Source organism: Corythoichthys intestinalis, chromosome 18 (assembly GCF_030265065.1).
Source record: "Corythoichthys intestinalis isolate RoL2023-P3 chromosome 18, ASM3026506v1, whole genome shotgun sequence".
Classification (NCBI taxonomy): domain Eukaryota; kingdom Metazoa; phylum Chordata; class Actinopteri; order Syngnathiformes; family Syngnathidae; genus Corythoichthys; species Corythoichthys intestinalis.
The window spans coordinates 33,220,689-33,234,064 of NC_080412.1; the positions used below are offsets into that span (position 1 = coordinate 33,220,689).

Consider the following 13,376-nt stretch of genomic DNA (forward strand, 5'->3'; position numbering starts at 1 on the left):
TGTGCTTCAGGTCTAAGCCTGAAACCTGAACCCCATTATGTTGCCGCATTCCTACAAGTATCAGGCACAGGTTTCGGGTAATTTTTCTCCTGTTTTCAGGATTCAATAACCATGGGCTTTAATATACACTGCTCACAAAAATTAAGAGAAAAAAAGTGTTCCTTTAATTTTTGTGAGCAGCATATTTACATTCTTGTTTCTGCCCCTGCAAAGACTAAATTACCACAGTATACTGTACATATTATTAAAGTTAGGGGGGGAAAATAAAAGTATAGCAAATACTATAAGCATTTTAACTAGGTCTGTCAAACGATTAAAATTTTTAATCGACTAATCACAGCTTCAAAATTAATTGTAATTAATCGCAATTCAAACCATCTATAAAATATGCCATATTTTTCTGTAAATTATTGTTGGAATGGAAAGATAAGACACAAGATGGATATACACATTCAACATACAGTACATAGGTACTGTGTTTATTTATTATAACAATAAATCAACAAGATGGCATTAACATTATTAATATTCTGTTAAAGCGATCCTTGGATAGAAAGACTTGTAGTTCTTAAAAGAAATGTTAGTACAAGTTATATAAAATTTTATATTAAAACCCCTCTTAATGTTTTCGTTTTAATAAAATTTGTAAAATTTTCAATCAAAAAATTAACTAGTAGCCCGCCATTGTTGATGTCAATAATTACACAATACTCATGGGTGCTAAAACCCATAAAATTAGTCGTACCCAAGCGCCAGCAGAGGGCGACAAAACTCCAAAAAACACAAGTAACAAGTGGACATTGCACTGTGCTGTCATTTTAATCTGTTTGAGCGGGGCATGTGCGTTAATTGCGTCAAATATTTTAATGTGATTAATTTAAAAAAAATAATTACCGCCCGTTAACGCGATAATTTGACAGCCCTCATTTTAACAGAATATTCAGCTTTCATCAGAATATAAAGGAGAACACCAACACCATAATGTTAAAATGATCTGGAACAAAAATATGTTCATTCTATTAATCAGCAACATGTTTGCATGTCTTGAACAGTGTTGTTTTCCTCAACGATGACAAGAACGAAAATATTTTGTGAACGAACACTTTTTTTCATGACGATGTTAAAGCTAAAAATATGTTTTGAGAGACTGAAACATAATGAGACAAATGCCAGTTTTCGTCTGACGAGACAAGAACGAGATAAAAATGCGGAATAGTTTCCTTGACATTTTCACAATGTGTGACATTTTATGTGTAGTTAGCCTGCTACCATCGTAGCAGTTTTTGGTTGTGTTACTCGTGATGTGCTGCCCCCTTACCCCTCTTCCCAATTCACCAGTGTGTCATCTCCAGTCTCCATGCAGGCTTGCACACACGGTAAGATTTGTTTTCTTGGTCAGGGAGAATATGCAATGTTGCTTTAGCCCAGGGGTTTGCAAACCGATCCTCAAGGGCTGCTCTGGATCCTGGTTTTTGTTCCTACCAATCGAGCACAGACAGTTTAACCAATGAGTTTTCTGCTAAAAAAGCAGCACCTGACTGCAATCAACTGATTAACACTTGTAAGACACCAGATTGGTGAAAAGGTGTCGTCTTGTTTTGTTGGAATGAAATCTAGCACCCACTGCAGCCCTATATGGAATAGTTTGGACACCCCCTGGTTTAGCCTTTAAAGGTCTATGCTGATACATAATCTCACATTAAATGTAACTCGTAGCGTTAGCATAGCATTCGCGTTCACGCGAGAGTCCTCTTAAACTCTCGGGCAACTTTTTTTACTTACAGTTCGTAGCGTCCAGGTGGGTATAATTATTTGAAAATAATGTTCTGTTTTCCTGCTGAGTGTATATAATCACCTAGTTGGCTTTGTCTTTGTAGACGCTACAATATGTGCACGCCTGTCAATGTTCATTCGAAGTCAGTGTTGTTTTAAGACGCCCTTTTAATTTTTGTCTTAGTCTTTTGGACGAAAATACTTATTAGTCTTAGTCATATTTTAGTTATTTGCATTATTTTTCATGTGTTCGTCTTCGTTTAGTTTTAGTCAACAATGCTCAAAATGTTTTCGTCTATAAACTTCAAAAGTTTTAGGCCATGAATAAATAAATAAAGGTTTCCAACAATTATGAATGAAAATTGACAGACGAGCACATAATTGTAGAGTCTACAAGGACATCAACATCTTCATGATGATAATACACACTCAGCAGGAAAACAGAACATTATTTGCAATTTATTAAACTCACTTGGATGCCACGAACTATATGTAAAAAGTTTTCCAAGAGTTGAAGAAGACACTCACAGAATCACCGCACTAAATGCTAATGCTAACGCTACAAATTATTTTAGTGTGCGATGATGACTCAGCACAGATCTTTAAAGGCTAAAGCAACATGGCACAGCCAAGATAAGACACTTACCAAGCAGCACCTGACACGTTTCACAAAAGAAGCCTGGAACGGGCTGCGGTGTGTGTGGGGGGGGGGGGGGGCAAAGCACGTCACATGTGTGACACGACCAAACACTGCTAACTCCATGCTAACTACACACACGAAATGACAAAAATCACACATTGTGGACTTACGACGGAAAATATGGCGAATTTTTATTTCGTTCTCATCGCGTCAGACAACAACTGGCATCCATCTCGTAATGTTTTAGTCTCCCAAGACACATTTTTAGCTCGCCATTTTGATGTCATGGTCATGAAAAAATTGTTCGTTGATGAAATATTTTCGTTATCCTCATCGTTGACTAAAACAACACTGTTCGAAATAGTTGGAAACCCTTATTTATTTTTGGAGTATTTCTTTTTTTTTTAAATTTACAGACGAAAACATTTTTTAGTAAACGTTGACTAAAACTACACAAAATTAGTCTTGAGTTTTGTCAACAAAAACATGACTAATAAGTATTATCGTCCAAATGACTAAGACGGAAATTGGAAGGAGCTGCCTAAAACATCACTGGTCTTGACTGAAATAATCATAAAATAATGTGTCTGATTTCTAGGTGTTACGTTCTGCAGATCGTTGGTCTGCTGGTACTTGTGAAAACTCAATCCTTAATGCCTACATCCATACCATCGAGAACAGCCAGCACTTCATTTACATTGAGGTAACGACGGAAAGTCTTGCAAATCAGTGACTGAAAATAGTTGGAATGCGTGCCTGATGTCTGTAATGATTGGTTAACTTGTTATACGGTTAGCTGCATTTTACCAAATGTCATATACAGTGGGGAGAACAAGTATTTGATACACTGCCGATTTTGTTGGTTTTCCCACTTGCAAGCCATTTAGAGGTCTGTAATTTGTATCATAAGTTCTCTTCAACTGTGAGGGACGGAATCTAATACAAAAATCCATAAAATCACATTGTATAATTTTTTAAATAATAAATTTGTATTTAACTGCATGAAATAAGTATTTGATACATTACCAACTAGTAAATATTTCGGCTCTAAGTTCTTTTTTAAGAACCCCTCCTGTTCTCCACTCATTACCTTAAGTAACTGCACCTGTTTGAACTTGTTATCTGTATAAAAGACACCTGTTCACATGCTCAAACAAACAAACTCCAACCTCTCCACAATGGCCGAGACCAAAGAGCTGTGTAAGGACATCAGGGATAAAATAATAGACCTGCACAAGTCTGGGATGTGCTACAGGAAAATAAGCAAGCAGCTTGGTGAGAAGGTAACAACTGTTGGAGCGATTATTAGAAAATGGAAGAAGTTCAAGTTGACGGTCAGTCTGCCTCGTTCTGGGGCTCCATGCAAGATCTCCCCTTGTGGGGCATCACTGATCATGAGGAAGGTGAGGGATCACCCCACAACTACACGGCAGGACCTGGTCAATGACCTGAAGAGAGCTGGAACCACAGTCTCGGAGAAAACCATCGGAAACACATTACACCGTCATGGATTAAAATCCTACAGCGCACGCAAGGTCCCGCTGCTGAAGCCAGTGCATGTCCAGACACGTCTGAAGTTTGCCACTGACCATTTGGATGATCCAGAGGAGCAATGGGAGAAGGTCATGTGGTCGGATGAGACAAAAATTGAACTTTTTGGTCTAAACTCGGCTTGTCGTGTTTGGAGGATTAAGAAGGATGAGTACAACCCCAAGAATACCATCCCAACCGTGAAACATGGAGGAGGAAACATCATTTTTTTGGGGCTGCTTCTCTGCCAAGGGTACAGGACGACTGCACCGTATTGAGGGGAGGATGGATGGGGCTATGTATCGCCAGATCTTGGCTGACAACCTCCTTCCTTCAGTGAGAGCGCTGAAGATGGGTCGTGGCTGGGTCTTCCAGCATGACAACGACCCAAAGCACACAGCCAAGGCAACTAAAGAGTGGCTCCGTACGAAGCATCTTAAGGTCCTGGAGTGGCCTAGCCAGTCACCACATCTGAACCCGATAGAAAATCTATGGAGGGAGCTGAAAGTCCGTGTTGCCCGGCAGCAGACCCGAAACCTGAAGGCTGTGGAGAAGATCTGCATGGAGGAGTGGGCCAAAATCCCTGCTGCAGTGTGTGCAAACCTTGTCAAGGACCACAGGAAACGTTTGGTATCTGTAATAGCAAACAAAGGTTTCTGTACCAAATATTAAGTTGGATTTTTGTGATGTATCAAATACTTATTTCATGCAATTAAATGCAAATTTATTATTTAAAAATCATACACCGTGATTTTCTGTTTTTATGTATTAGATTCCCTCCTTCACAGTTGAAGAGAACTTATGATGCAAATTACAGACCTCTACATGCTTTGCAATTGGGAAAACCAGCAAAATCGGCAGTGTATCAAATACTTGTTCTCCCCACTGTATAAGCATGCGTTACATTCCTATTTAAACAGTGAAATAGCCTTCGGAAGTGCAAGTCTTTTGTGCCAGCTCACAAAGCAACATTGTTGTTACTACTCATGAATTTCATGCTAGTGACAGACTGAGTCTAATCTTGACACATCTTGACTGTGAAGGCAACCCCAACTGCCAGCAAGCTACCTGTTTTAGTCTTTGTGCCACACTGAGCCACCATCTGCTTTACTTTCCCATTAGAACCAATTCTTCATCAGCTGCGCTGATGGCAAGACAGTCTACAATGGGATCGGCGATGCCATTGTGAACCGAATCCTTCGTGCTTACAGGTGTTATTCTAACAAAACCCTTTGTTTGTAGAAAAACAAAAAATAGATCAAGGCATGGTAATTCTAGTCACGTTTAGAGTATTTATATTGTTTGGGGGTTTTTTTAACAACAGGCACCGCTGCACCAGAGCACTTTGCATGACATTTTAGAAAATATGACTAACACGTTTTATTAATCTACTAAACAATAACAGCAGAAACTGTTATTTTTCATTCAGGGAGCAGAAGACGTACAGAGTGTTTGTTGTGATCCCACTCTTACCTGGATTTGAAGGAGACATCAGTACCGGAGGTGGAAATGCGATCCAAGCCATTCTTCACTTCACTTACAGGTACATACTTACCTTTCATTTGGCTGTTATTCATAGTCTATTCTGTACTTGCCCCTTTCTATTCTGAAGATGTTTTTAAGCCATTTTTTTATTTTGGGAGGAATCTCTTAGCATTTCGAGACCAGGATTTTAACATGTCCAGACCCATTTCATGAAGATTGACTGTACATAAACGCATTTCTGGGTTTGCTAAGTACTCAATTTCAACTAATTCTTGCTATTATAGGACTATATGCCGGGGGGAACAGTCCATCCTTTCAAGACTCAGTGAAAGTGAGTGTTCTTGTCTTCTAATGTTCCATTTGCTTAAATCCATCTAAATCATTGAACTGTCCATTTCCGCTTGTAACCTCTTTCTCTTTCTTTCTCTTTGTGTTGCCCCTTTAAACGAAGCATCAAGTCTTAGGTATCTACCCTTTCTGTGTGCATTTTCATTCTTCGCCTGCTTGACATTCATTCTCAACCCATCATGTATTCAAGAGTGAATTTGTTTGGATGTTATATTAAATAGTCAATATGATTTTGTTGTGCGTCCCAGTGGAGGACCGATGGACAGAGTACATTACAGTCTGTGGCCTGAGAACAAAGGCGGAACTTTCCCAGTCACTTGTCACAGAGCTCATCTATGTTCACAGCAAGACCCTTATAGCGGATGACCGCTGCTACATCATTGGTGAGTCACCGCCAGAAATTTCAAAGTTAGAGCACCATTTTGACCTTGGATCATCAGTGCACATTTACCAGACTTGGGAAAATTCATCCAAATACCTTTAGTGGATGACTTGAAATTGCCTGAGTGTGTAGGAATGCTGATTGACCGTTTCAGTGCGCAGAAATGACCAAGAAATGAACAAGGGACTATTTTAGGGGATAATTTCTCATTACATTACCCCGATTACCATGCATGTTTCATTTTTTATTTGGATAAATCCATTTGTTTCTCTAGTTTATTCAGCCCCCACAAACACTTCTGCAGATTTGAAACGCCACATTGCAAATCAATGCCTAATCCTACAGTACAAGGAAACAAGTCCGGTTGTTTCTGTTACTTGTTGATGATTCATACTTTTTTTTCTCAGTAAATTCTTCTACACTCCACTTTGATCCCAGGATCAGCCAACATCAACGATCGCAGCATGCTGGGGAGCCGAGACAGTGAGCTGGCAGTGTTTGTGGAAGATGAAGAGAGGATCCCATCCATCATGGGAGGAGAGGAGTACCAAGCAGGACCCCTTACACTTGCTCTGCGCAAAGAATGCTTCAGGTCAGGAGGACATAAATTGTATGACTCACGTGCCTTTGGAGTTTCCCCTTCAACCTGATGAGATTTTCCAGATCAAAACCACTCAGTGACGCTTGATGATAACATTTACACTTGGTTCCTCTTTCGCTAACCTTTATTCCTCTTCCATTCAGTGTTCTTCTTGGAGTTGCTTCGAACCCTAGTATCAAAATTGATGATCCAATCAGTGATGACCTGTTCTTCTTGTGGTGGAATTCTGCTGCCAAATTGAATGCCACTATTTACAACAAGGTAACATTGAAACTGAAGTTGTCCGATGAAGACTTTTTAACTGATAGCCACTCTGATACCGATATCAAACCGATACTGATATATGCGGTCGTGGACTTAACATATTATTGCTAATTGTATTGTGATGTCCCACTGGATGGTTTAATAATGATAATGCTCACATAAAAAATCTGAAAACATCTTAGTTTGGAGACATCTAATGGTCAATAAGCATAACTTCTGTGTAAAGCTGTGACCAGCCCTCTTATAAAGGCGAAAGGAGTCTTCATTCACTTTGAAGGCAACATGCATATTGGCCCCAAACCGATAATGAAAAACCGATGTCGATTAGGGGTGTGTGGTTAGGCACCCCACGATTCGATTCGATCCGATTAGGATTCAGGGTGCCACGATTCGATTGTTTATCACGATTATCATTATTATCAATGCATCATACATTACTATTTAATAAAGTAGCCAAACAAATTTATATCCTATCATTTTACCTAATGATTGGAACATGCCCGTACAAGACCAAAGCTGCCCTTAAGCTGCTTTTTTTTTTTTTTTTTTTTTACAAGAAAGTGCAAAAACATTAACCATTTTAGAGGCAGTACTTATTTCTCAAAATGCCTATACAACACACAGCTGACCCTGAGATGCTCTTTTTCATAAGACGGTGCAAAAACTAGTTGTTTCAAAGGCAGTACTTATTTCTCTCAACAACACAATGAAATTTACACAGTTGTCTTTAGAAATCAGACTTCTTTTAACCAAAATACTTTGTTTTCACGGATTTCTGCACTATTTCGCATGTTTGTCGTGTTGCCACTGTATTTAATCATGGTTTTACACATTCTGCATATTGATTAACTTTTGTACACCAACGAACAATGCACAAATGGACATGGAAATACAAAAACGCGACCGTCGGGTCCCTGCCTGTCTCATACACAAATTTATTTTCGAGTCTTTTGAACAGGAGTAAATCTCTCGCTCAGTAACCTCAGCTGCATCCATCATAACGTTGTACGTTCATCATCTGTTAAAGGTGTCCGGGCAGCAAACATGTCTTGAATTTCGTTCCGCTACTAGCGGCTGTCATAAAGTTATTAGTAATGGTTAATCATCGTTTATGAATATTTATGAATCGTAATCGAATAGTCATGTGTCGAATCTCGATGTATCTAATAATCGATTTTTTGGCACACAGCTAATGTCGATATTATCCGACAACCAACAATATTGGACAACTCTAAATGAAACCATTGAATCCATTAATGTTTCAGTGCCATTACAAAGAGAGCTGTCCAATCTATTTGCACTTGGGAGGGATGTTTATCACCGTCATTCGCAGCTAATGAGTTGATTCATGAAATAACATTAAACGGTTCTAAAAGTAAGAAGGTTGTTGATGTGCTTCTGTAGTTTCAGTGCCATATGTAGCTATGTGGTCAATGTAAAAACAGTTCATTTTTACAGCAACTCTATTTTGTGTATGACTGTCAAAGACAGCCAATGACTTAACCACAATTTATTCACATACAGTTTATCACAAAAGTGAGTACACCCCTGGCATTTCTGCAGATATTTAAGTATATCTTTTCATGTGACAACACTGACAAAATGACACTTTGACACAATGAAAAGTAGTCTGTGTGCATCTTATATAATATAGTTAATTATTTTTTCCCCCCTCAGAATAACTAAAAATATACCCATTAATATCTAAACCACTGGCAACAGAAGTGAGTTCACCCCTATGAGAAAACGTACATCCCTAAATGTCCAAATTGAGTACTGCTTGTCATTTTCCCTCAAAAATGTCATGTGACTCGTTACAGGAGTGCTGTCAGCATTGCTGCAGAGATTTAAGAGAAGTGTGGGGGGGTCATTCTCACCACCAGGCTTGACTGTAGGCATGACACACTTATCTTTGTACTCTTCAGCTGGTCGCTGCCACAAATGCTTTAGACCTTCGGAACCAAACAAATTAATCTTCGTCTCATCACACCATTGGACATGTTTCCAGTAATCCATGTGCTTGCAGGCTTTCTTGCGTACCATCTTCAGAAGAGGCTTCCTCCTGGGGTGACAGCCATGCACACCAATTTGATGTAGAGTACTGCGTATGGTCTTAGCACTTACAGGCTGACCCCCCACCTCTTCAATCTCTGCAGCAATGCTGACATCACTCCTGTAACAAGTCACATGACATTTTGGAGGGAAAATGACAAGCAGTACTCAATTTGGACATTTAGGGATGTACTGTACGTTTTCTCATGGGGTGAACTCACTTCTGTTGCCAGTGGTTTAGATATTAATGGGTATATTTTTAGTTATTTTGAGGAGGAAAAAATAAATTAACTGTATTATATAAGCTGCACACAGACTACTTTTCATTGCGTCAAAGTGTCATTTTGTCAGTGTTGTCCCATGAAAAGATATACTTAAATATCTGCAGAAATGCAAGGGGTGTACTCACTTTTGTGATACACTGTAGATTGGAAAAGATGTTTAAGATATGTGTATTTTAGGAAGCTCTATTATTGTGATACCATTTCGATCATTGGGATGTGCGACTTATTCTGTGTGTTCTACCGTACAGAATATGTATCACTCAATTGTGCTTCTCACTTATTTTCCCCATTTGTCTCCAATCTCCACTGCTGTGGTGCAGGTCTTCTGCTGCCTACCGTGTAATACTGTCCATAATCTGCAAGAGCTGAAAGAGTACACAAGCAAGGAGCGCCTCAGTGACACGGACCCCGAAAAGGCCAGGGAGGAGCTCAAGGCAATCCAAGGGCTGCTGGTCCACTTCCCCCTGAAGTTTTTGTGTGAAGAGAACCTGCTGCCTCCGCTGAACACAAGAGAGGGCATTGCCCCTGTCGGGCTCTGGACATAGCTGCAGAACATCCTGTTTCAGACACGCTACACAATAGAATCCCGTGTGTCGGCAGCCTTGGCAATTCAGAACTTGTAATCTTTTTCAAACTGACCACTGAAATATAGATTTTTATGACTGACACTATGTGAGACTATTTGATTGATGTTAACAGGACAGTTGATTTAGCTTCAGCTCTGCTACGTCCACAATTCATCTCATGTGATTTGGGTACACAGTGTACTTTCCATTTGTAGGAAGACGGGCTTTAGATGGGCTTTTAGATCTCGCTCTCTCTTTCTCTCTTCCTCTCTTCCTCTGAGGCTTCACCTCTCATTGCAGTGCCAGCAAATCTGTCAGAAAATGTGTGGTTGTTATGGTGATGGATACAAAGAAATGGCAGGATATTAGCTGAGAAATGGACTGGGTGATACAGTACAAGTGGGAATAAGATGTGTCCATTTATGCAAGTTATTTTAAAATATTTTTATTTTGATGTTTGCAGATTTGCTCCTACTTGTTTTAAGGTTCCGTGGCCACCAAGCAGTTTACAGTTGAAATCACAGGCATTCCACTATTGACTTCACTTCGTAAGTAATGAAGCACTGATGTTTGAATGATCTAACCACAAACTTTTTTATTTGTACTCCACAATTCAGTGCCCATCCGTCTTGGATGTCAGCTGCGTACTCATCCGATGTATAGTAGGTAGACTTGTTTGAATGTATTATCATATAGTTTACATTCCTTACAACACTGTACGGTTACTGTGAGTAGTCTGTATTGTTTCTGTAGTCTCGTTACAGAATCTAAACACTGATATAATACTAGATATCTTTTTATTGCCACTTTAAGATAGCTGTTGTCCCATTTAGAAAAAAATCTTGCACCTGAAAATCCCTGAAAATCACGTTGTTTGATTTTTAAAGAATTTATTTGCAAACCATGGTGGAAAATAAGGACTTGGTCAATACCAAAAGTTCATATCAGTACTTTGTTATGTACCCTTTGTTGGCAATAACGGAGGCCAAACGTTTTATGTAACTCTTGACAAGCTTTTCACACACTCTTGCTGGTATTTTGGCCAATTCCTCCATGCAGATCTCCTCTAAAGCAGTGACGTTTTGGGGTTGTCGTTGGGCAACACGTACTTTCAACTCCCTCCACAGATTTTCTATGGGGTTGAGATCTGGAGACTGGCTAGGCCACTCCAGCACCTTGAAATGCTTCTTACGAAGACATTCCTTTGTTGCCCTGGCTGTGTGTTTGGGATCATTGTCATGCTGAAAGACCCAGACACGTCTGATCTTCAATGCCCTTGCTGATGGAAGGAGATTTTCACTCAAAATCTCTCGATACATGGCCCCATTCATTCTTTCCTTTACACAGATCAGTAGTCCTGGTCCCTTTGCAGAAAAACAGCCCCAAAGCATGTTGTTTCCACCCCCGTGCTTCACAGTGGGTATGGTGTTCTTCGGATGCAATTCAGTATTCTTTCTCCTCCAAACACGACAACCTGTGTTTCTACCAAAATGTTCTATTTTGGTTTCATCTGACCATAACACATTCTCCCAGTCCTCTCCTGGATCATCCAAATGCTCTCTAGCGACCCGCAGACGGGCCTGGACGTGTACTTTCTTCAGCAGGGGGACACGTCTGGCAGTGCAGGATTTGAGTCCCTGGCGGTGCGTTGTGTTACTGATAGTAGCCTTTGTTACTGTGGACCCAGCTTTCTGTAGGTCATTCACTAGGTCCCCCCGTGTGGTTCTGTGATTTTTGCTCACCGTTCTTGTAATCATTTTGACGCCACGGGGTGAGAGCTTGCATGGAGCCCCAGATCGAGGGAGATTATCAGTGGTCTTGTATGTCTTCCATTTTCTAATAATTGCTCCCACGGTTGATTTCTTTACACCAAGCGTTTTACCTATTGCAGATTCAGTCTTCCCAGCCTGGTGCAGGTCTACAATTTTGTCTCTGGTGTCCTTCGACAGCTCTTTGGTCTTGGCCATAGTGGAGTTTGAAGTGTGACTGACTGAGGTTGTGGACAGGTGTCTTTTGTACCGATAATGAGTTAAAACAGGTGCCATTAATACAGGTAACGCGTGGAGCCTCGTTAGACCTCTGACAGCCAGAAATCTTGCTTGTTTGTAGGTGACCAAATACTTATTTTCCACTCTAATTTGGAAATAAATTCTTTACAAATCAAACAATGTGATTTTCTTTTTTTTTTTTTTCACATTCTGTCTCTCATGGTTGAGGTTTACCCATGTTGACAATTACAGGCCTCACTAATCTTTTCAAGTAGAACTTGCACGATTGGTGGTTGACTAAATACTTATTTGCCCCACTGTACTTCCACAAAACCTGCACTCAGTGATGCTTTCAGACAAATTGTGCCTGTTATGATAGAAATGACAACTCATTTTAAAGACAATTGTAGAGCCAGTAGGCCCAAAAATTTGGGTCATGTTATCATCGTGTTTGTCTCGTGTTGTCCTCTGTAAGATGATATTTTTTAGTTCTCCATTGTCCTGTCAAATGCTAATGCATTTTTAGGCTTATGCGTGGCTATCTTACATTACTATAAAGTAGACCATGTTGCCTTTTACCATGGTTTCCTTATTTAAATGTGCAATATGTGTCTGCAAAAAGTAGGCCATGTATATTTTTAGAGTACCACTTTGATGAGCATGATTTTCTAACAAACCCAAACTGAAATAATATCAAGTAGGGGCTTACCTGAATCGTTCCTCTTAAGTCAACAGCCAGTAAGTATATGTACTGCTTTATTACTACTGTGCCTTTCTTATCATCCATCTCTGTTAACTTGTAACTTGAGGTCATTCTTCCTGATGAATTGTGTCACTAATGCTCAGGTTTTGAGATGCATCAAACGTTACTGTATGAATACTGTTACACTATGTTACTTTTTAACTCAATAAACTAGCATTGTGTTTGTCTCTAAAGTAAAATGTGAGGTGGAAACTTGGAGGCTTCTCAAAGCACCAAAACTAACCTTGAGTTACTGACATAGCCATACTATAGTGTGAGTTTTTGTAAGTCTGGCTGAACAGCTGTTGAAGGCATCCTTGCATTATTTAGTATCACGTCACGATAAATTGGACAGAAGACCTCCTCGGATCTTGGAAAAACAAGGGGATGATATATTGCAGGATGCCTCACACAAATAAGAAAACGTAACAAAAACAAAAAGCGAATTGCTGAAGTGAACAATTTTTGCACCAATTTAAAAAAAATGTATCTTGAAACTACAACCCAAATTCCAATGATGTTGGCATGTTGTGAAAAATAAGAATATTCAATGTTCGAAATGATCAACTTTATTGTTTTTGATGAATAATCAATTACTTTGAAAAAAGATGGGCGAGGGTCTGTCATCTTTACCACTAAGTTTGGGAACTGAGGACAATAATTGTCGAAGCTTTGTAAGTGGAATTCTTTCCCATTCTTGCTTGATGTACAGTTTCAGCTG

The 13,376-nt window shown here is 39.6% G+C and overlaps 1 protein-coding gene across 3 annotated transcripts in view; it reads left to right on the forward strand.

The window, feature by feature from the left end:
- Positions 1-13,278, forward strand: part of pld2 (phospholipase D2) — a 31,611-nt gene extending 18,333 nt beyond the window's left edge. For 2 of the 3 annotated variants that reach the window (XM_057821085.1, XM_057821086.1), the window contains exons 17-24: positions 3,012-3,116; positions 5,066-5,154; positions 5,373-5,486; positions 5,713-5,759; positions 6,025-6,159; positions 6,597-6,750; positions 6,903-7,020; positions 9,680-13,278. In XM_057821085.1, coding sequence (XP_057677068.1) covers positions 3,012-3,116; positions 5,066-5,154; positions 5,373-5,486; positions 5,713-5,759; positions 6,025-6,159; positions 6,597-6,750; positions 6,903-7,020; positions 9,680-9,904 — 987 coding nt within the window. In that variant the 3' untranslated portion in view covers positions 9,905-13,278. Of the gene's footprint in view, positions 1-3,011; positions 3,117-5,065; positions 5,155-5,372; positions 5,487-5,712; positions 5,760-6,024; positions 6,160-6,565; positions 6,751-6,902; positions 7,021-9,679 lie in introns of those variants that run through there. The other variant, XR_009061346.1, reaches the window with a different exon arrangement.
- The last annotated feature ends 98 nt before the right edge of the window (positions 13,279-13,376 follow it).